Source organism: Elephantulus edwardii, unplaced genomic scaffold, assembly GCF_000299155.1.
Source record: "Elephantulus edwardii isolate Elephantulus edwardi_28Jun2011 unplaced genomic scaffold, EleEdw1.0 scaffold00051, whole genome shotgun sequence".
NCBI classification, from domain to species: Eukaryota; Metazoa; Chordata; class Mammalia; order Macroscelidea; family Macroscelididae; genus Elephantulus; species Elephantulus edwardii.
The window spans coordinates 8,598,767-8,622,180 of record NW_006399801.1 but is presented as its reverse complement, the minus strand read 5'-3'; the positions used below and the strand labels follow the sequence as shown (position 1 = coordinate 8,622,180).

General features: G+C 43.4%; 1 protein-coding gene across 1 annotated transcript; it reads left to right on the top strand.

Annotated features, from left to right (window-relative positions):
- Window positions 1–2,920: 2,920 nt before the first annotated feature.
- CBR3 (carbonyl reductase 3) lies at window positions 2,921–22,102 on the top strand. The gene is made up of 3 exons (XM_006886728.1): window positions 2,921–3,209; window positions 7,374–7,481; window positions 21,666–22,102. The coding sequence occupies exons 1-3, from the start codon at window positions 2,921–2,923 to the stop codon at window positions 22,100–22,102; spliced, it is 834 nt and encodes a 277-aa protein (XP_006886790.1).
- Window positions 22,103–23,414: the final 1,312 nt, after the last annotated feature.

The following is a 23,414-nucleotide window of genomic DNA, read 5'->3' as shown; positions in this document are numbered from 1 at the left end:
AAAGCTTCAGAGAAAATAAAAAGATCACTGGATGGCAGGGGTTGGTGTAGACAAGAGGGTGCATGGAGCACAGGACATTTTTAGGCAGTGAGTCTCTTCCATGTGCTACTGCAATGGTGGATACCTAATGCAAATGCCTTTTCATAGTTAATAAAGCACAAATAAACATTCTTCGGGTATTCTTTACTTTCAGCCAGGATCCGTTTGATAACAGCAATGATGTCCCTGTTTCCACCGCCTCCTCTAAATCCTGCATGAACTTTTGGCAGTTCTTTATCTATGTACTCTTTTCGCTGTACTTAGAGCTAATTTGGAGTGCTTAATGCCTGTGTTAGACAAGAAGGACTCAAATCAATGACCTCAGCTTCCATAGTAAGAAAAATAAAGAGCAAATGAAACCCAACATAAGCAGAAGAAAGAAACAATGATCATAATGGAAATCAATACAATCAGACAAAAAAAATCCACTAAATCAAAAGCTGCTACCTTTCTATAATCAATGTTATTGTTGTTGTTATGTGCCGTCGAGTCGCTTGCGATTCATAGCGACCCTATGTACAACAGCCCTAAACTCTGCTCTGTCCTGTGCCAATTGCACTGTCTCTGACACTCCCATCCCGATTATCCCAGTCACTGAATCAATCCACCTCATAGAGGGCCTTCCCCTCCTGTGCTGTTCCTCCACCCTCCCAAGCATGATGTCCTTCTCCAAGGATGGGTCTCTCCTCACAACATGTCCAAAGAATGTTAGACGGAGCCTCAGAATCCTTGCCTCCAAGGAGCCACCCGGTTTAACCCTTTCTAGGACAAATCTGTTTTCCTAGCAGTCCATGGTATTCTCAATACTCTTCTCCAGCACCACAGCTTCAAAGGCATCAATTCTCCTTCTATCCTCCTTGGTCATTGTCCAACTCTCTGATGCATAACAAGTGATTAAGAAGACCATGTCCTGTATCAAACGCACCTTAGTCTCCAGGGAAACACCATTGTTCTTCAATACTCTGGAGAGGTCCCTAACAGCAGACTTTTCCATGGCAATGCGCCTTTTAATTTCCTGGCTACTGGTGCCAAGAGTGTTGACTGTGGAGCCAAGCAAACTAAAGCCGTGTACAATCTCAATCTCTTCACCATCCATCCTGATGCTGCCAATTGGTCCAGTGGTGAGAATCTTTGTCTTCTTGACATTGAGCCTCAATAGAATTGATAAACCCCTAGCCAAAGAAGTAAATCTAACTATACATGAAAGACATGAATTACTTATTATTAGCAAATGAGAAGTAGCATAGTATAGACTTTAAAAGACTTCTTATTACTACTATATTATATATGTTATTATCATATATGTTATTTTATATATATTATTATTTTATATATGTTGTTGTTATTATTATTATTATAATAGTTGGGCCCCCAACTCACACAATGGGACAAAATACTGCTTGGTGTTTTTGTTGTGAATCACACCATTATGATCCATCAGACAATAAGAAGTAGACTTCCAAAAAGACTTCTTCCTACTCCATTGTAGCCTAGAAGCTCTGATGAAATGTGTTTAGCATCCTTTCACAAGCCTCCTGTAACAAGACAGTGGAGGCTAATCTTATTAAGATGCACTGGCTGGGTATCAAATCCAGATCTCTTCCATAAAAGGTAAGAATTCTAATGGACATATTATGAGCAGCTTCACACCAACAGAATGGACAACTTAGATAAAATGCACAAATCTTTGAAAAATATAAGCTAAGCTCATTGCAGAATAAATAGGCATCAAGAATAGCCTTGTGTCTTGCAAATAAAATTCCAGTAACCTTTGAGGGGATGAGGAAGAAACAATGGTTGAGGTAGGGGATCACAGGAGGTCTGGCCCACCTTGCTGACCTCAGTAGTTGTTTTGACAGAGGCACCCCACACTCAGCCAGCGCTGCTTGGGAAAAGCAGAGTCATGATGAGGTGGCAGCTCTTGGCATTTCTCTAATGCATTAATCAAACACGTTCGGATTACACTGCTGGAATGAAGTGGGTGGGGAGTTCTGCTTTGCACCCACACCTTGACACACCTTTGGGAATTCATTTTCTGTTGAGCTTTTTTTCTGGTTCCTTTTCTTTTGTCGGTCAGTGGTGTTTGTGTGTGTGTGTGTGTGTGTGTGTGTGTGTGTGTGTGTGTGTGTGTGAATTCTTTTCTTCACTATGACCTTAGACAAATAAAAAATGAATTCTTAGCATCCACAGGGGATAAGTATTAAATGCAAGCATTCTAAAGCAAGGCTTGGCACACAGTAAGAGCTGTATAAACATTTCCTCCCATCTGAAGGCACTCGGGGCATCTCAGAGTTATGTTCCCAGCCCACACCTAGAAGTCCAATCACAAGAAGTTTTTTCCCTTACTTTTAATTTCTGTTAACCTAAAGACTTCTGTGCAGAGAAGCAGTGAATGGCTCTGAATGAATTTCATCATATCTAAGGAAAAGAGCAGTCGTCTCCATTTTGCCGCGTACACAGGCTCACACCCAAAAAAATTACTCAGCCCTTGTTTTTCTGCTTTTGGGGTTCTTCCAAAATATTTTCTTCAGTCCAACTCCAGTGAAATTTCTAGCTCCTAACTGATGCATCATTGACTGGTTTTGCTTGAGGTGAGTAGGGAAACAGTAAATAAGCAGACCCGTTTGGCTGAGGTCAGAACAAGAGAGAGGTGTGTCTGGGTGCACCCCAGGACTCAGCGGGGGGAGGGGGCGGACCGCAAGGGGGCGTTGTGAAACCACGGGTAACAGACTGCCCCTCCTCTGAGGGGAGGGACAGAGGCCCGGGGGCCTAGTTCTCCTGGAGACGCAGACCGACTGGGATCCCAGAACTTAGGTCTGGGCTGCTTCTTGGACTCTAGCAGGCTCTCTGTGCAAGTGCCCCGAGTGCCTCTCTCCCGGCGATGTCGTCCTGCAGCCGCGTGGCGCTAGTGACGGGAGCTAATAAGGGCATTGGCTTTGCCATTGCGCGGGAGCTGTGCCGCCAGTTCTCCGGGGACGTGGTGCTCACCGCACGGGATGCAGCACGGGGCCGAGAGGCCGTGCAGCAGCTGCAGGCGGAGGGCCTGAACCCGCGCTTCCACCAGCTGGACATCGACGACCTGCAGAGCATCCGCGCTCTGCGCGACTTCCTGCGCCGCGAGTATGGTGGACTAAACGTTTTGGTCAACAACGCGGGCATCGCCTTCAAATGTAAGTGTGGGGAGCCAGAGGTCCCTGGGGTGCTCTAAGAGTGCTGGGCAGGCGCTCCTAATTGCTTCCATGAGCAAGAGGGCAGCCACCACCACTCCGGATGTGCTCAGTCCTGGGCTCCCGAAGGCGAGTCTTCACCGTGTGGGGCTGCGCGGGTGGCTCGCTTTGCGAAGGCGGCTGCCCGCCGGGCACAGCGCGCCCCGCCTGTCCCCTGGCCTGTGCGAGCCTGTGCGCGGGCCCGACCTCCAGGAACTGTCAGCAGCCGCTGTTTGCCAGAAAGCGGACTCTGGGGAGGGGGCCCCGCCCTGCTAAGCTCATCAGCTTTCTGCACACTGCCTGAAACATTTTCTCAGTTCAGCATCTGTCTTCCAAACTCACTTTGAGCTTTCGTTTTCCTTGAAAGGGCGCATTCATGGAGGCTGGAGGCATCTACTCAGGGCAGGAAATGCAGAGCTATGGGTTGATTCGCGCGCTTGGCACCCTCGAGTGGACGTTAGCCGTTCCTTTACGGAGAGCTTTGATAGGCTCTGGGAAAAAGGAAGCGAGCCTCGTTCCCTCCTCCAGGGAGCTTATGTTTGTTATCCAACGTGCAAGTGCGGTTCTACATGGCATCTTCTTGGGGGCGGCAGGGGTGGGGTGGGAATCAACTGCTTATTCTGATTCACTCATTAACTCTTTGCCAGTCAAGTGTGAATCAACTCATAACTCGCTTTCCAGCGGGTTTTCAGAGGCTCTGAGTCACACGGGGGGAGATTACCCTTATTTCTGCGGAGAAATCTGGTGGATTCCAACCACGCACGAGAGACACGCTGCCTGGTTAGCAGCGCCACTCCCTACGGGCTACATACACCCTTCTTGTTGATTGCCGTTGAGTTGAGCACGACTCATAGCGACCCTGTGAACAAAAGCCCTTCTATAACTATCGTTGTTTCTCCAAGTTCATAGAGTTTCCAGAGGCATGTTGTTTAGGAAGTGGATTATCCTAATTGGTTTTTCAGAGAATTTTCAGAGGCAGTAAATCGGACAGGAGGAGTTTGCCCATCTTTCACCCGCAGAGCAGCTGTGGACTGGAACTGCTTGCCTTTGGGTTAGCAGTGCATCTCCTTACCTCTAAGCCACCAGAACTCCCTAGTAGTATTCTAATTAGTACTTATATAGGAAAGCTTGTTGAGATACCATATGCTACTGGGTGCAAAGACATAAACAGGCCAGCTTAATTTATAACGACGTGTGCCCACTCAAAGAGGCATAATAGAGTAAAAGGAACCATTCTGGGGAGGAAGTGGCGGTTCCTTGGGCTCTGGGCACTCACCATCTCTGATCACTCACACCGGTAGTACTTATCAACCGGGTTTCTAAAATCTCATCCTGGAGCTGAGGGGAGGAGGAAAGGGATCACCGGAACTGGCGGTTAAACTCCCTGCTTTCTAAACTTAAGGTGCGAGTGCCGGTATGAGCTCAGAGCCCTTGCCCCTGGAAACCTATACAGACTCTCTGGAACTTACCCTTCACTTGCTGAATGCAATCTGCATTTTAACAAGACCCACAAGATGCATAACGAGTTTAATAAATAGCAGTCCAAGCCAGGAGTTCTCAGGGTGGGACTCACAGATCAGTGGCTACAGCATCACTTAGGTTCCTGTTAGAAATTCCCAGACCCCAACCTAAACCTACCAGCTACAGTGGAGTTGATTCTTATTCACACTGACCCCCTAAGTGGAACTGTGCTTTGTAAGAAATTGCACTGCCAGCCCAAAGGTGGCGCCTCTCCAGCGGTTCGAATTCACCGGTGGCTCCGCAGGAGGAAAGATGGGCAGTCTCCTCCCGAGAGATGCCCCGCGTAGGAAAACCTCTGAAGGATCAGCTATAAGTGGGTTCGGACTAGACTGCTATGAGCGAATGAAAAAAATCTCGACTAGCGTCAGCAGAACGGCTACAAAGCACAGGAAGAGATTGCCCGTCTTCCTCTCGCAGAACCACTGGAGCGGGAATTAGCCGCCACAGAGACGCCGCCTTTAGGTTAGAAGCGCAACTCCCTATAGGCTGGGCTAACAGAGCTGTCTACTGAGCAAAAGAGTGACGTTCTGATGAACAAATTGCCAGACCTTTCTTCTGAAGTACCCCTGGGTTGACTCAGATTTCCAAATTCTCTGTTTGCAGCATCTGAGCACAGTCCTTGATGTCACCACCTAGTTCTCCCACCATCCCCAGACGTGCTGAATCAGAAACTGGTATCTCTGATACGCAATTTAGTGACACTTTAGAGGCACCTCCTGGTGTCTCTAGATTTGCACTAAAGTTTGAGAACTGCTGATCATGTGGTTTAAACATTGTTGTAAAATCAAGCTTGTTTATATTTTATCAATTTTTTAAATTAATTTTCTTAATTTTAATGAACGTTTAGAGCGACTTAGTTTCCAGTCATTCATTGTTGCACTTTTCTCCCTGACCACCCCCTCCCCCAATTCACTTTTCTCCTTGATGAGTAAAAAAACTCTTTCACTATTGTGCAATACCTCCCCCCAAGCCCACTACACTGTAGAGCCTTCAAAACTCCTGTCATCAACAATAATACCTAATCATATATCCCTTTTTTAAATTTTTTATTACTATTAATTTTAATGAAAGTTTACAGAGACTAAGAATTTCCATTCATTCATTGTTGCACTTTTCTCCCGGCTCACCACTCCCTCCCCCCAATTCGCTCTTCTCTTTGAAAAGTAAAAGAAAAATTCTTTCATTGTTAAACAATTTCTCCCCCCAAGTCCACTCCACTATGCAGCCTTCATTCTGGACTCCTGTCATGACAAAAATAACCAGTCATATATCTCTTTTAAATAGCTCTCTCCCTCATCTGTTGCAATGCAGTATACATCATTTCTCCCCTTCTTCTCTGCCTTCCCTCAACCTCAGTGTCAGTCCTGTTTTACAATAATGACCCTATGCAATATTTGTCCTTTTGTAACTGAGATATTTCACTCAGCATAATGTCCTCTACGGTCATACACTTAGCCTAGTATTTCATGAGTTCCTTGTTTTTCAGTGTGGCATAGTATTCCGTTGTGTGAATATACCACAGCTTCGCTATCCATTCGTTTGTTGATGGGCACTTGGGGTTGTTTCCAGCTCTTTGCTATTGTGAACAAAGCCGCAACAAACACAGGTGTGCATATATCTGTTTGGGTGGCAGTTATGGTTTCTTTAGGGTAAATTCCCAGTAGTGGAATTGCTGGGTCAAATGGTATTTCTATTTGCAACCTTTTGAGAAGCGACATACAGCCTTCAATAGTGGTTGCACCATTTTACACTCCCACCAACAGTGAATAAGGGTTCCAGTTTCTCCACCACCTTGTCATCATTTGTTGTTTACTGTTCTGTTATATTTTGCTATTCTGACTGAGGTGAGATGATATCTCATAGTTGTTTTGATTTGCGTTTCTCTTAGAGCTAGGGATTTTGAACATTTCTTCATGTGTTTGTTGGCCATTTGAATGTCTTCTCTGGTGAAGTGTCTGTTCATATCCTGTGCCCATTTTTCAATTGGGTTATTTTCCTTTATCTTTTGGGGTGCTTGAATATTTATAAATTCTAGATATAAGTCCCTTGTCTGACATGTCATTACCAAATATTTTTTTCCCCATCTGTGGCTTCTCTTTTTACCTTGTTGGGGAAGTTTTTGGATGTGCACAAGGATTTGAGTCTTAGAAGATCCTGTTCATCTATTTTATCCTCTCCTAGTTGTAGATTCTTTTATCAATTTTTATAACATAAGATCCACCAGTGGCTCCGCAGAAGAAGGATGGGCAATCTCTTCCTGGGCGATTAAATGCCTCTGAAAAGCTGCTGGAGGATGAGCGATGGTTCGGTTTTGACTCAATGGCGTTCAACCACCGGATCCAGGGGGTGGGGATGGGATGTCTAGTGGCCTAACAGGTAGGGAGTTGTGCTGCTAATCCTAAGGCGACACCTCTCCGGCAGTGGGAGGCAGGAGCTCCTCTGGAGAAATATAGTTGATCCTCTAGTGCTATTTACAGCCTCTGAAAACCTACAGAAGGGTCAGCTATGAGTCAATTCTGATTCCATGGGAGTGAGTGAGTGAAAGTGATCATATAAATTTCAGGATAAATATATGACTTTCTCTTTGTTTCCTTTTCTTTGTGAAAGTTGATGACCCAACACCCTTTGACATTCAAGCGGAGATGACACTGAAGACAAACTTTTTCGCCACCAGAAATGTCTGCACTGAGTTACTGCCGATAATTAAGCCTCATGGTAAGTCCTGGGAGCCAAATGTACGGATTATCCAACTGCATTAGCAAAGAGTGATGCACAGAGACTACCAGAGTGGGGGTGCCCCTCAGGAATCACCCAGGGGTGCTGTTTCTCTTTAGGGGAAAAACATTCTTTTCGTTTTAAAAGAGATGCTATCCATGCTCCTGGGATCCGTGTTACAAACTCAACGCTGGAATGATGGTGGTTGTTGCTGTGGAATGAGCACCTCCTTGTGACCTCATGTACAACAGACCGAGACACGGGCCAGTCCTGTGTCATCATCACGACCCCTTGCCGGAGTTTGTGGCGGCTGCCACTGGGTATTTTGTGAATGTCTTCCCATGTAAGGTACTCATCTTTCAGTACTATAAACTCAACACTCATTGCCATCAAGTCATAACCCACCCTTAGCTCAGTTTCCAAGACTGTACATAGCTCTGCTGGTGCCAAGAGTGTTGACCGTGGAGCCGAGCAAACTGAAGCTGTGAACAATCTCAATCTCTTCACCATCCATCCTGATGCTACCAATTGGTCCAGTGGTGAGAATCTTTGTCTTCTTGATATTGAGCCTCAGTCCATACTGAAGGCTGCAGTGCTTGACCCTCTGCAGCAAGTGCGTGAGGTCCTCCTCAATTTTAGCAAGCAGGGTTGTGTCATCTGCATAACGCAGATTGTTAATAGATCTTCCACCAACCCTGACGCCACACTTCTCCTCATAGAGCCCAGCCTCTCGAATAATCTGCTCTGCATACAGGTTGAAAAGGTATAGGGACAGGACAAATCCCTGGCGTACACCCTTCCCAATTTTGAACCGTGCAGTGTTACCTGGTCTGTTCTGATGACTGCCTCTTGGTCCAAGTATAGGTTTCGCATTAGCACGATCAAATGTTCTGGGATTCCCATTCTTCTCAGAGTCACCCACAGTTCATTATGATCCATAAAGTCAAACGCCTTTGCATAATCAATGAAACACAGATAGACATTCTTCTGCCTCTGCTTTCAGCTAAGATCCATCTAACATCAGCTACAATATCCCTAGTACCACAACCCCTTCTAAACCCAGCCTGGACTTCTGGCAGTTCTCTGCTGATGTGCTGTTCCACATTTTGGGACAATCTTCAGTAGAATCTTGCTTGCATGTGAAATCAATGATATTGTTCTGTAGTTTCCACACTCAGTTGGGTCACCGTTTTTTAGAATGGGAACAAATATAGATCCCTTCTAGTCAGTTGGCCAAGTGGTTGTTCTCCAGATTTCTTGGCACAACTTGGTGAGCACATTCAGGGTAGCATCTGCTAGCTGAAATATGTCAATTGGTATACCATCTATTCCTGGGGCCTTATTTTTTGCTATTTCCTTCAAAGCAGCTTGAACTTCTTCCTTCATCACCACAGGCTCTTGCTCAAATGTTATTTCATTAAATTCTTCTATATCTGCCAATTCCTTTCGATACAATGACTCAGTATATTCCTTTCATCTTCTTTTAATACCTCCTGGATCATTTAATATTCTGCCTAAAGCATCCTTGATTATAGTAACTGGAGGTTTGAATTTGTTCTTCAGTTCCTTGAGCTTAAGAAATGCTGAACGAGGTGGTGAAACAGGGGATTAAAATTCCCAAAAGGCCTCTCACCTCTGCTCAAGCTCATCAAGTCTTTCTCCAAAGTGATAGGACCAGAGCTGACCCTTCTAGGGATATAAAGATAATATTCTGAGATTATCTCTTTTTTTTTTTCTTGCACCAAATTTGATCAAGCTCATTCAGGGAAAAAAATGAGCAATGTTTTAGTAGGATAAATATTGATTATTAATTTTTCAATAAATATCCATTGAGTGCCTACCAAAATTCAGGCACTATGCTGGGTGTCAGGAACACAATGGTAACTAGCACTGGGGCAGTCCCCTCCTAGGGTAAAGTCTAGTCGGGAAGAACGCTACTCACCAGCTTCATACATATGAACTCATAGTTGTGCTGGGAGGTCAAGGGAGAGAGATGGGTAACTTCCCTGAGGCTTCTTTTCCAAGAAGTCAGCTGTGGTTCTTAGAAGGAAGTCTATACTTATTATTAGACAAACCACGGGTATTCCAAATACTATCAGGGTTGCCCATGGTGGACAGGTTTCAACAGAGCTTCTGGACAAAGATGTTTATCATAATCGTATTCATTGACACAGAATCAGTTTTGACTCATCTCTGACCTCAGGGAATTCTTACTGTTAGTCTCTTAGTAAGACAGGATAAGAGAAATCCCAGAGGCAGAGCTGCAAAGATTTCTACTGTTATAGAAAACCTTGAGGCCTTTCTGTAAGTAGCAAAGTTCTTAAAAACAGTGCTACCAGGGCCAATTACATATTGCACTACTAACTAAAAGGACAGTGGTTCAAATCCACAGGCTGCTCCTCAGGAGCAAAAATGGACAGTCTCCTCCTGTAAAGATTTATAGCCTCAGAAATCTAATAGGGAGCTCCGGTGGCCTAGTGGCAAGAAGTTGTGCTGTAATCCCGCTGAAGGCACATGATTTGAATACTCCAGCTGCTCTTCGGGATAAGGATAGGCAATCTCCTCCCTTGCAATTAACCACCTCTGAACACCCGTGGAGGGCCAGCTATGAGTGGGTTCTGACTTCATGGTACCCACAACAACAACAACATGGGTAGACATTGGCTCGAGGGCAAAGAATTTGGTTTGAATATTCATAACCTAGAGTCTGCTTCTAACAAATATCAGAGAATCTTCTCCCTGATACATTTCTGAATCATTATATTTGAGAGCTATAAAGTACTAAAGAAGTCTTGTGTTCTTATACCATCCCTTTACAGAAAGGGAAACTGAGTCCTAGAGACATGAACAACAACTTTCAACCCAACCTATTGCTCCTTTCTGGTTCCAACTCATAGTGACTCTACAGGCTGTTGTTGTAGTTGTTGTTATATCCACAGAATCTCCCACAACGCATAGCAAAGCTATGTACAACAGCTTTGAAGCCTGCCCTACCCTGAGCCAGTCTCACTGACTCTGAAACACCTAACCTCATTGCCCTAATTATGATGTCAATTCATCTCATCTAGGGTCTTCCTTTCCTGCTCTGTCCCTCCACCCTTCCAAGTATGATATCCTTCCTTCTCCAAGGACTGGTCCCAAATGGCCACGTGCTAAAAGTCCATGGGACAGAGCTTTAAAATTCTTGCCTCCAACGAGAAATTTGGTGACACTCTCTCCAAGACAGACCTATTTGTTCTCCTTGTGGTGGTGGTTCATGGTATGTTCAATACTTTTCTCCAGCACCACAACTCAAAGGTGTCAATTTTCCTTCTGTCATCCTTAGTCATTGTCCAGCTCTCTGACGCATAGCAACTGATTAGGAAAATCATGGCCTGGATCAAACTCACCTTAGTCTCTAGAATGGCATCACTGTTCTTTAGCACTTTGGCGAGGTCTCTGACCTCAAACTTCTCCAACCTAATTCATCTTTTGATTTCCTGATTGCTGGTGCCAAGAGTGTTTTTTGTGGAGCTGAGCAAGTTGAAGCTGTTAACAGCCTCTCTTTTCTCCATGCATCATGGTGCTGCCAATCAACCCAGTGGTGAAAATCTTTGTCTTCTTGATGTTGAATTTTATTCCATATTAAGACTTCAGTCCTTGACCTTCCACAGCAAATGCTTCAGGTCCTCCTCAGTTTCAGGAAGAAAGGTTGTCGTTTGCAAAATGCAACTTGTTGATGAGTCTTCCTCCAATCCTGATGCCACACTCCTCCTCATAAAGTCCAGCTTCCTGAATGATCTGTTCCATGTACAGATTAAAAAGGTATGGGGACAAGACACATCCCTGATGCACTCCTTTTCTGATTTTGAACCATACAGTGTGCGCTTGCTCTGTTCTGATGCCTGCCTCCTATTCCACCAAGTCTCGATTTCACATAAGCACTGTTCACATGTTCAACTCTTCTGGGATTCCCATTCTTCTCAAGGTTAGCTACAATTTGTTGTGATCTACACAGTCAAATGCCTTTGCATAGTCAATGAAACACAGCTAGACATCCCACTGGTACTCTTTGCTTTCAGCTAAGATCCATCTGATATTGACAAAAATGTCTCTAGAGCCACGGTCTCTTCTAAGCCTAGCTTGTATTTCTGGTAGTTCTCTATCACTGTACTTCTTCAGCGTTTTTGGATAATCTTCGACAGGATTTTTCTCGCATATGATATTAGTGATATTGTCTGATCATATTTTTTGAGGATAGGAATAAATATGTATCTTTTTGAGGCTAGGAATAAATATGTATCTCTTTGAGTCAGTTTGCCAGGTAGTTTTCCTCCAGATTTCTGGTGAGCACATCCAGGGCATCATCTGTTTGTTGAAAAAGTCAGCTAGTATTCCCTCAATTCCTGGGGTCTTGTTTTTTGCCAGTTCCTTCAGAGCAGCTTGAATTTCCTCTTTTGTCACCGTTACCTCTTCATCATATGTTGTTTCATGAAATTCTTCTGTGTCAGCTAATTCTTTTGGTACAGTGACTCTGTGTATTTCTTCCATCTTCTTTTAATGCTTCCAGGATTATTTAATATTCTGCCCATAACATCCTTAAGTATTACAACTTGAGGCTTGAATTTGTTCTTCAGCTCCTTCACTTTAAGAAATGCCAAGCAAGTTCGTCCCTTTTGATTTTCTGAGTCCAGCTCTTTGAACATTTCATTATAATTTTGCTTTTTCTTCCTGCACTGTCCTTTGAAATCTTCTGTTCAGCTCCTTAACTTCTTTATTTCTTCCCTTTGCTTTAGTTTTTCAGAGCTCTAGTGCAATATTATTTAGAGTTTCTTCTGATATCCATCTCTGTCTTTTCTTCCTCCTCTTTGTAATCACCTTTTGCATTCTTCCTGGATGATACCTTTGACATCCTCCCACAGATCATCTGGTCTCGTTCATTAGTGTTCAAGGCCTCAAACCTTTTTTTCAGTTGGTTTTGAAATTCAAGTGGGATATACTCAAGGTCAAATTTTGGTTCCTGTGGGTTTTATTTCACCTTCTTATCTATAGTTTGAACTTGCATATAAGTAGTTGGTGGTCTGTTCCACAATCAGCACCTGACCTCATTTTTATAGCTGATATTGAGTTTCTCCAGCAATTCTTTCCACAGATGTAATCAATGTAATTCCTGTACATACCATCATGTGAAATCTATGTGTATATTTGTTGTTTATGTTTCTTATAAAAGGTATTTGCAAAGAATAAATCGTTGATTTTACAGAATTCTGTCATTCTATCTCCAGGCTCATTTCTGTCACCCTGTCTGTTTCCCGACTACTGGTACTTCTTCTCTGTTCCCAGCTTTTACATTCCAGTTACCCATTATTATTAATGCATCTTGATTGCATGTTCAATTGATCTCTGACTGCAAAAGTTGGTAGAAATTATCTTTGTCCTCCTCTTTGTCTCTGGTTGTTGGTGCATATATTTAAATGACAGTCGTATTTATCAGACTTCCTTGTATGTGTATGGAAATTATCCGGTCACTCACATTGTATTTCAAGATGGGTCTAGAAATTACTTTTTTAATTATGAAAGCAACTCCATTTTCCCTCACCTTTTCATCCGCAACACAGTAGATCATATGATTCTGATACAAAAGGTCCCATGCCAATTCATCTCATTCTGCCAATACCTAATAAGTCAATCTTTATCCATTCCATTTCTTTCTTAACAATGTCTGATTTTCTTACATTCATATTTCTCACATTCCACATTCCAGTTACTAGTGTCATTTAAATATATGCATGACCTTTTAGTAACTAGCCAAGTATTTAACAACTATATCACCAGGTCTCTTTCCATGAACATAAACCCCAAACCAAATCCAATGCTATTGATCAAAGCAATCCTATATGATAGAGTAGACCTGAACTCTATTCACTGCCTAAAAAATACGTGGTTCAAATCCACCAGCTAGCTGCTCCACAGGAGAAGGATAGGCAATTTTCTCCTACACAATTTTATTTATAGCCTTTGAAAACCCAGTGGAGGGTCAGCTATGAGTCGGTTCTGAGTTGACAGCACACAACAGCACAGGTTTTCCAAGCCTATAAATTTTTACAGCCAGAATGCTAAGGAGCAATGATGTCAGTCTAGAGACTAAGGAGTCAAAGATCCAGGCCGTGGTCTTCTCAATTGTTTGCTATGTATCTGAGAGTTCGACAATGACTAGGATGACAGAAGAATGGATACCTTTGAGTTTTTGTGCTGGAGAAAAGTAATGAACATACCATGGACTGCCAAGAGAACAAACAGGTCTGTCCTGGAAAGGGTGAAACCATGTTGCTCCTTGGAGGCAAGGATTTCGAAGCTCTGTCTCATACTTTGGGTACATTGCCAGGAGAGACCAGTGCTTGGAGAAGGACATCATGCTTGGAAGAGGCAGAGGAACAAACAGCGCAGGAGAGGAAGACCCTGGATGAAATGTATCGACAGTGACTGTGGCAATGGGGGCAGGTGTGTTAAGACAGTAAGGTTGGTTCAGGTTAGAGCAAGATTCAGAGCTATTATTCATAAGGTCGCTATGAGTTATTAGTCGACTCAATGGCACATAACAACAAATCTTTACAGAAGCAGAGTGCCACATCTTTGTCCAGAGGAGTGGCTAGTGAGTTCAAGGCACCATCTTTTCATTAACAACTGAACACTTTAATCACGCATAACCGGGGCTCCAAAACACAAACCCATTGCCATCAATTCGATCCAGACCCAGAAACTCTTTAGTATGTATCTTTTCCCCTTGTTTCAGCTGCTGGGTTCAAAGAATTGATCTTTCAGTCAGCAACTGAACACTTTAACCAGTGCATTACCAGAACTGCTTACATGAACATAGGTAGTAATAGAGCTGGAAATAGCGTTCAGATTTCTTGACTTCATTACTCAATCAAATCAGTGTAATTAGTTTTTGGTGGTGTTATGTGCCGTCGGGTCACCTGAGACTCATAATGGCCCTATATACAACAGCCCTAAACTCTTCTCTATCCTGTGCCAATCTTATTGTCTCTGATATACCCACCCCCATTACCTCAGTTACTGAACTCTCCAAGGACTGGTCCCTCCTTGCAACATGTCCAAAGTATGTCTGACAAAGCTTCAGAATCATTGCCCCCAAGGAGCAGCCTGGCTTCATTTTCTCCTGGACCAACTTGTTTGTTCTCTTAGCAGTCCCTGGTATATTCAATACTCTTCTCCACCACAGCTCAAAGGCATCAATTCTCCATCTATCATTCCTGTTCACTGTCCAACTCTCTGATGTATGGCAAGCAAATGCAAAGACCATGGCCTGGGTCATGCGCACTTTAGTCCCCAGACTGACATCATTGCTCTTCAGTACTTTGGAGAGGTCTCTGACAGCAGACTTTCCCAATGCAATTCGTCTTTTAATTTCCTGGCTGCTGGTACCAAGAGTGTTGATTGTAGAGCCAAGCAAACTGAAGCTGTTAACAATCTCAATCTCTTTACTATCTATCATGATGCTGCCAAGCATCCCAGTGGTGAGAATCATCGTTTTCTTGATGTTGAGCTTCAATCCATATTGAATTAGTTCTACTGAAGTAAGAATTAAGGAAGTTCTGGTGGCGTTGTCCATAACAAGTTGTTTTGCTAACCCAAAGCTGGCAGGCATCTTTCTGGAAATTCAAATCACCCAGCTGCTCCCTGGGAGAAGAAGGATGGTCCTCTGGCATGATTTACAGCCTCCAAAAACCCACCAGAAGGTCAGCCATGAGTTGGTTCTGATTCAATGTCAATTAGAGAGAAGTAAAAATTATAGTTCCAAATGAAAGTCTGGATGCCAAACTATTTTCCAAATCAAACTATTTTCTGGATCAACCCAGAGTAGGTGAGTCACTGTCTTTAAACAGCTGTAACAGACTCTATCAAGTGGTGGCTAAGAGGAACCTGATAGAATTTGGGAAGTTCCAGTTTTAGAATGCGGTGTTCAAATTTTCAGAAATTCTGACTCATCAGCTTGATGGCAATGCCTTAAGCAACATTTTGGTAACTTAAGCAAAGTGACATGCCACCAACTGGCTAAATGAATAGGGACAGCATGGGTCTGGCAGGGTAAAAGGGTCTTCACAGCACTGAATCAAACCCTGAGCAATGAAGTAGCCAGTCTCTAGCAAGCCTCCCACCTGCCCAAAACTGCAGGGGATCTGAAGCTCATCTTCCCAGCTCTGGATTATTGCTGGTGGTCCCAACATCAGTTTGATTCCCCAAAGCAGGACTCTGATTTACAAGGCATCAAAAATGCATGGGAGGAAGCAGATATATGCACACCCATGTGTATCGCAGCTTTGTTCACAATAGCAAGGAGTTGGAAACAACCTAAGTGTCCATCAACAAATGAATGGATAGAGAAGCTGTGGTATATTCACACAATGGAATACTACGCTGCATTGTAAAACAAGGAACTCATGCAATATTATTTAAAACGGTGACCCTGGAGGACATTATGCTGAGTAAAATGTCTCAGTCACAAGAAGACAAATACTGCATTGTACCTCTGTTGTAGACTGGGACTGACATCAGGGTTGGGGTAAGACTGAGAAAAACTGGATAGATTATTTATATTGCATTGAAACAGATGAGGGAGAGAAGAGTTTAAAAGCGATATATGATAGGGTATTATGGTTATCACAAGAATCCAGAATTAAGGTTGCATAGTGGAGTGCATTTAAGGTTGCATACTTGGGCCAGGAGGCAGTAGTCAGAACAGAGGACAGGAACACTTGCATGGTTCAAAACTGGGAAGGGCGTACACCAGGGATGCGTCCTAGCTCCATATCTTTTCAACCTGTATGCAGAACAGATCATCCGGGAGGCTGGGCTCTATGAGGAGAAATGTGGGGTCAAGATTGGTGGATGTTCTATCAACAATCTGCGTTATGCAGATGACACAACCCTGCTTGCTGAAACTGAGGAGGACCTGAAGCACCTGCTGCAGAGGGTCAAGGACAGCAGACTCCAGTATGGATTGAGGCTCAATGTCAAGAAGACAAAGATTCTCACCACTGGGCCAATTGGAAGCATCAGGATGGATGGTGAAGAGATTGAGATTGTTTGCAGCTTTAGTTTGCTTGGCTCCACAGTCAACACTCTTGGCACCAGTAGCCAGGAAATTAAAAGGCGCGTTGCCATGGGAAAGTCTGCTGTTAGGGACCTCTCCAAAGTACTGAAGAGCAATGGTGTCTCTCTGGAGACTAAGGTGCGTCTGATACAGGCTATGATCCTCACAATCACTTGTTATGCATCAGAGAGTTGGACAATGACCAAGGAGGACAGAAGGAGAATTGATGCCTTTGAACTGTGGTGCTGGAGAAGAGTATTGAGAATACCATGGACTGCTAGGAAAACAGATTCGTCCTGGAAAGGGTTAAACCGGGTGGCTCCTTGGAGGCAAGGATTCTGAGGCTCCATCTAACATATTTTGGACATGTTGTGAGGAGAGACCGGTCCTTAGAGAAGGACATCATGCTGGGGAGGGTGGAGGGACAGCGCAGGAGGGGAAGGCCCTCTATGAGGTGGATTGATTCAGTGACTGGGATAATTGGGATGGGTGTGTCAGAGACAGTGCGATTGGCACAGGACAGAGCAGAGTTTAGGGCTGTTGTACATAGGGTCGCTATGAGTCGCAAGCAACTCGAAGGCACATAACAACAACAACAGTGGAGTGCACTGGGTGGGGGGAGGGGGATTGTATACCAATGAAGGAATTTTTCTTTTACTTTTTAAAGAGAGACGCGAACTGGGGGGGGGCGCAGGGAGAAAAGTGCAACAATTAATGAATGGAAATCCAAAATCTCTGTTAATGTTCATTAAAATTAAAATAAAAAAGTATGGGAGAGTATGAGGTCAGAGCAAAAAACTACACAGGATTTGAGGGTGTCCATGGAGGGGGCTGTCTCAGATATGTGGTGGAGCATGCCTGAAAACTTTCTGGATCTGCTGGAATTTTGCCTGGATGAGGAATGGACGAGAGAATCTCTGGCACGGGCCCTTCAGACACACACCTTTACTGAGTTGAGGAGGAAAGCTGCACCCTTATCTAGTTAGAACAGTGGTTCTCGGCCTCAGATCAGACTCATGTGGCGATAGTAGGGCCAATCCCAGCAAGGAGACGGCTGCTAAAGGTGGTACACTGTTTGGAAAGCTTGGACTTTGACATTCAAGCCCAAGCTTTGCAAATGCTGCTGTGTGTCTGGAACGACTAACTGATTGAAGGCGACGTGTATTCATTTCCTGTCTAACAGTCTCCTTCCCTAGACCTGGCATAGGCTGGCACAGTAGAGGATTCCTCCCTCCTTCAGCGCTACACTAATTCTCACTACCATGCCGCTTCATGCGCCTTCATCAAATAAAGTGTTTCGTCTTGGTGGGGGAGGGGGTAATGGGACTTTTCCATGCATTTGTACAGAAATTAACAGCATATTGGTCTAGAAGTGCTACATCCCCCCCTCCCATTTGTAACACGGGTGAATGCACAGTATTAAATGTGTAAAGTATTATCTACATGGGTTTGAATACAGAAACTAATACAGTGTTCCCTAAAGAAAAAAAATATATGAGACTTTTCAATAAACCTCACATTTACCTGGGGCAAAGGAGAAGTGGTGGTGTTGTTATTATGTACCGCTGAGTCAGTTCTGACTCAAAGCTGACCATCTCACAGATTTTCAAAGGCAATAAATTGTATGGGATGTGATTGACTGGCTTTCTTCTGTGGAGCAGCTGGTGGATTCAAATCACATGCCTTAGGATTAGCAGTTCAGCTCCTCACCACTAAGCTACCAGAGCTCCCTATGAAGCCAGTAGAGGGGGAAACTTCCTCACTCTTTTTCAAAGTGACCATAAGTGTTTCAGAATAGGCTGAATCACCTGCATTCAGCAGAGGTTGGTGGCTGGGGGCTGTCTGGACATATCTGGCTGTTGAGGTCATGTGTTATACCAAAATCAAAGCCAAAGAAAACCCACTGGCTTTGAATCAATTCAAATTCAAGGTGATTTTCCATCAAGTTTCCAAAGTTCTATATATCTTAATAGAAGGAGACTGCCCATCTTTCATCAACCACAAACCCATGGCCATCAAGTCAATTCTAACTCACAGTGACTTATCGAGGTTTTGAGGTTGTAAATCTTTACAAGAGTGACTGCCCATATTTTGCCCACAGAAAGAAAGTGTGGAAGAATTATAGACACTTGAGAGATAAGTGAGGTGTGCTACTTTTCAAAGATAGAGAGAGGAATGTCTTCATAAGAGTTTGAGGACCAGAAGAATCCCAGTAGAATAGGCTTCCCTCCCCCTTCCTAATCATGTATTTGTAGGGAATACCACTCTGAAAAGAAAATCCAGAGCAATCCAGTTGGAGGCAAAAAAATATAGTTTCAAAGTAATATGGAAGAAGAATACAAATACTAAGGTACTGTTACAATGATGGGGGAAATTCTGAAATGACTAATGGTATTGGTTGTACGTACGAAAACGGCGATGCTCTTTTGCCTACACAGCTAGAGCAGGGAGGAAAGAAGAAATCAATCCCAGGATTGCTGCTTTTGTGAATAGTAGATGAAATGTGTGAACGCACCATGCTTACTGGTTTGGGCAGTCTAAACATGCTTTAAATGGTTGCATAATTTTTGGCCTATATGTTTGGTTGGTTTTTTTTGTTTGGTTTTTTATTTTATTTTATTATTTTTTGTGCATGTACTGTCAAATCAGATCTTACTGGTACAGGAGGAAACTGTCCTTCCTTCTCCGGCAGAGCATCTGGTGGATTCGAACCGTGTACGTTTGGGATTACAGTACAGCTTCTTGCCACTAGGCCACTAGAGCTCCCCTATATGTTTGTTTTTATGGACCAAACAGTCGATTTAAACAAATTAGTTGCCACTGAGTTGACGGACTCATGTTTTCAGAACAGAGCTGTGCCCCACATGGTTTTCCAAGGCTGATTCTTTAGAAGCATTTTGCTAGGCCTTTCCTTGGAGGTGCCTCTGGGTGGATTTGAACCTCTAACCTTTGGGTTAGTAGCTTCATGCTACTTTACACCTCCTAGGGGCTTCAGTTGTTTCTCTTGTGCTACTCACCCAAAGGCCACACTCTTCTGGAAATTCAAATCCATCATTAGTTCCACTGGATAAAGATGGACAAACTCTCGTGTGATTCGCAGCCTTGGAGATCCACTGGAGCACTGGCTGCAAGTCTGTTCCGTTTCAATGGCAATGAGTTAGTAGGATTGTTTTTGTTTTTGTTTTTGTTGGTTTCAGATTGTTTTTCGTGTTTCTTTTTTCTTTTTTATAGCGGTGTTAGTGTTGCAGAAAAATTGTGCAGAAAGTACAGAGTTCCCATCTGCACCTCCCCTGCCCTGAAGTTTTGTGGGTTTTTAAAAAAAATTTTAAGTACAATTTTATTTGATGTTTGATGTTACATTAATAAATGACAGTGAACAATTTAAACAGGTATAAAAAGTGAAATCAAAATCTTTATGCTCAAATACTTGAAAAGTCCTATGAATATAGAAATAGTTCTGTATACATAAAATGTAATTTTTTTTTTCGTCTAATGAAAAGTCAGGGCATAATGTCATCTCCCTGGTCCCTTAATACTTGGATTTTTGCAAAGAATTAGCAGCACTCAACCTTAAGTGTTGATTATGGGTTTCTAAAAGGACCTATAACAACTGATTAGTTTGTTGTGGTCTAGCTATTGGAAGATAGTGGGGGTGGGGAGTGGGGTATGTCTGGGGTAGGGGAGGGACCTGTAGTTTCTTTTAATATTAACATCTTACATTCATCTGGTACATGTGTTACAATTGAACAGACCTGTGTTGATACTCTTTGTGTCATACAATCCTATTGGGATTTTTATTGCTGTATGAATATTGATAACATACTTGCCATTTGACTTTTTAACACATATATCTTTTTCACAGTGAGATCATGTCATACAACTATCATTAATATCCATCTCCCCACTGTCACTTTTAAAAACCCAAATTCAAATTCACTGTTGTCAAATTGGAACCTGCTCATAGCTGAGGTTTCTGAGGCTATAAAATGCATGGGAGAGGATTGCCTTTCTTTTTCTCTTGGACCCACTGGTGGATTTGAACCACCAAAAAGGTGTAGTTTTTTGGGGGTTAACAGCGTAACTCCTTATGGATTACATCATTGGAAATCCCTACCTAATCACTCTAGTAACTGTTAATTGTTAATATTCATTGTTGACAAGTTGCTTTCAAGTCCTGTGACCCTGCAGGACAGAGTAGAAGCTTCTGGTCGTTTCCAAGACTGCACTTCTTCCAGGAGAAGATTGCCTCCTTTTTCTCCTGTGGAACTCTGGTGGATCTACACTGCTGACCATTCAGCTAACCGCCCAGTGTCTCTTAACCCACATGCTATGAGGTGTCCTTGTGAATGAATAGTTTATTACTCTGCTTCCACAAAATAATGATGCTCAAAACCAGGATGGAGACTCAGCCTACTCTGTGTGTACAATTATCCGTCTCTAAGGGTAGATTTCACCGCTTATCTGTCAGTTAGTCACACTGGGGTGGTTTGCATGTTGCTGTGATGCTGGAAGATATCACTAATACCACTAATATTGTAAATACCAGCAGGGTCATCCATGGTGCAAGTTTCAATGGAGCTTCCAGACTACAACAGAGTAGGAATAAAGGCCTGGTAATCTACTTCCCAAACTCTGCCAATGAAATGCATCGCCATCAAATTGACTTTGATTCATAATGACCCTACAGGACTGAGTAAAACTGTCTCACAGGGTTTCCATGGCTGTGAAGTCTTCACAGAAGCAGCCTGCACCATCTGTTTCCCACGGACAGGTTGGTGGGTTAGAACAAACCACTGAGCTTTCAGGTAGCAGTCAATTAACCACTGCCACTGTGTCTCCTGCAGCCAATAAAGACAATGGTTAAAAATACTCGAAATTGGGGAGCTCTGGTGGCCTAGTGGCAAGAAGCTGCACTGCAATCCCAGAGGCTCACGGTTCGAATCCACCTGATGCTCTGCTGAGGAAGGAGGGGCAATCTCCTCCTGTACCTGTCAGATCTGATTTGACGGTACACACACACAAATAATAAACACTTAACAACTGATAATTCATCTGTAACATAGTCCCTTTCTTTTGTTTTTCTGTTTCAGGCCGCGTAGTGAATATCAGTAGTTTACAGGGTTCAAAAGCACTAGAGAACTGTAGTGAAGATCTACAGGAGAAGTTCCGAAGTGAGACGCTCACAGAGGGGGATCTGGTGGACCTCATGAAGAAGTTTGTAGAGGACGTAAAAAATGAAGTGCATGAGAAGGAAGGCTGGCCCAACTCGGCGTACGGCATGTCCAAGTTGGGAGTCACAGTCTTATCACGAATCCAGGCCAGGAATCTAGACCAGAAGAGAAAAACAGACAGGATTTTGCTGAATGCGTGCTGCCCTGGGTGGGTGAAGACAGACATGGCTGGGGACTACGGCTCCAGGACTGTGGAGGAGGGGGCTGAGACACCGGTGTACTTGGCTCTCCTGCCCCCGGATGCTACTGAGCCTCATGGCCAGCTGGTCCGAGACAAAGTTGTCCAAAACTGGTAAATGTCTATCTGTTTGGGAGGTTAATGCTTAATAAATATCTGTGGGAAAGTGAACTATTTATTCTCCATCTGATTCCATTTCTGTCCTTTGACATGTGAATCTCCCTTTATAAAAAGGGTGCAGAAAGCATAAGGATTTCCGTAACTGACCTCTATCAATCCACAAGGGGAAATTGTCTCCATCAACAACACCTACAGCACAAAACTAATTTATTTTTTATTTTTTTAATTAATTTTAATGAACATTTACAGAGATTTTGGATTTCCATTCATTCATTGCTGTACTTTTCTCCCTGCCACCCCTCCCCTCCAGCTCGCTCCTCTCTTTGAAAAGAAAAAAGAAAAATTCCTTCATTGGTATACAAGTACAAAACCTATTTCAATGAAGTCAGACATGCCCCACTTAACTCCCCAAAACTACTTGCCGAATATCCCAAACCAACCATCCCTCCCACTGCTTTACTACTAGGTCTGTTAATCCTTTGCAATGGCCACACAGAACTCACAAGAACCTTACTTGTGAATATGGGTTTATTAGGATGTTTGCAGATAACAATCCAGATTGGTTTTAAGTTAGCAGACTTAAGGAAAGAATCAGAGAGAATGAGAGAAAGCTAACATGCAGCTTAATTAAAGGTGGGGGTGGATGTAGGAAAGCTATTGGGTGAGTTTCCTCATTCTGAAGAAGCAGAATGGGAAGGCACACCATCAAGGATATTGGGGAGGGTATTTATAACACGGTCTCAAAGGAGGGACGTTCCATTGTGTTTTATGGTTCATCCCTTAGTTCTGTCCGGTGGGTGGGGCCGTTCACTCTTGTCGACTTCTTTATTCTTTGAATTTTTCAATCTCCCCTTTAGCCCCTCTGTCTGGACCTAACAGTTGGCAGCAGGATCCAATTCTTAAGTCAGAATAGCTTCTCAAGTATACTTGCTCACAGTCTTGACTTTCAGCATTATTCCTGCAGGTTAGTGTTATAAACTTACAAGACTCTCTTAGCGTCTTATCAAGTAAAGCATCTCCTCTCCACTAGGCATGATGTTAGAATCCAGTAGCTGCTCCATGGGAGAAAGCTGGGCAATCATTTGTGGGACTTAGAGCCTCTGAAAACTCACTGGAGGGTCAGCTATGAGTCAGTTTCAACTTGATGGTACATGACAACACCAATTAAACCTGTACTCGAATAAGCATGTTCCTTTCTCTGAAGAATCACCTGTTGCAGTTGGAATTTTGGTAGTCTGCATCTATAAAGTCCAGTCCAGAGACCATCAGATTGCAGCAATTTACACAACTCACAGTGTCAAACAGCTTCT

Bases quoted from the DNA above. Each gene is read 5' to 3' on its own strand.
- CBR3 (XM_006886728.1), top strand. From the start codon at position 2,921: ATGTCGTCCTGCAGCCGCGTGGCGCTAGTGACGGGAGCTAATAAGGGC. The intron at 3,210-7,373 runs GTAAGTGTGGGG...TCTTTGTGAAAG, and splicing joins CGCGGGCATCGCCTTCAAAT to TTGATGACCCAACACCCTTT. The intron at 7,482-21,665 runs GTAAGTCCTGGG...TTTCTGTTTCAG, and splicing joins GCCGATAATTAAGCCTCATG to GCCGCGTAGTGAATATCAGT.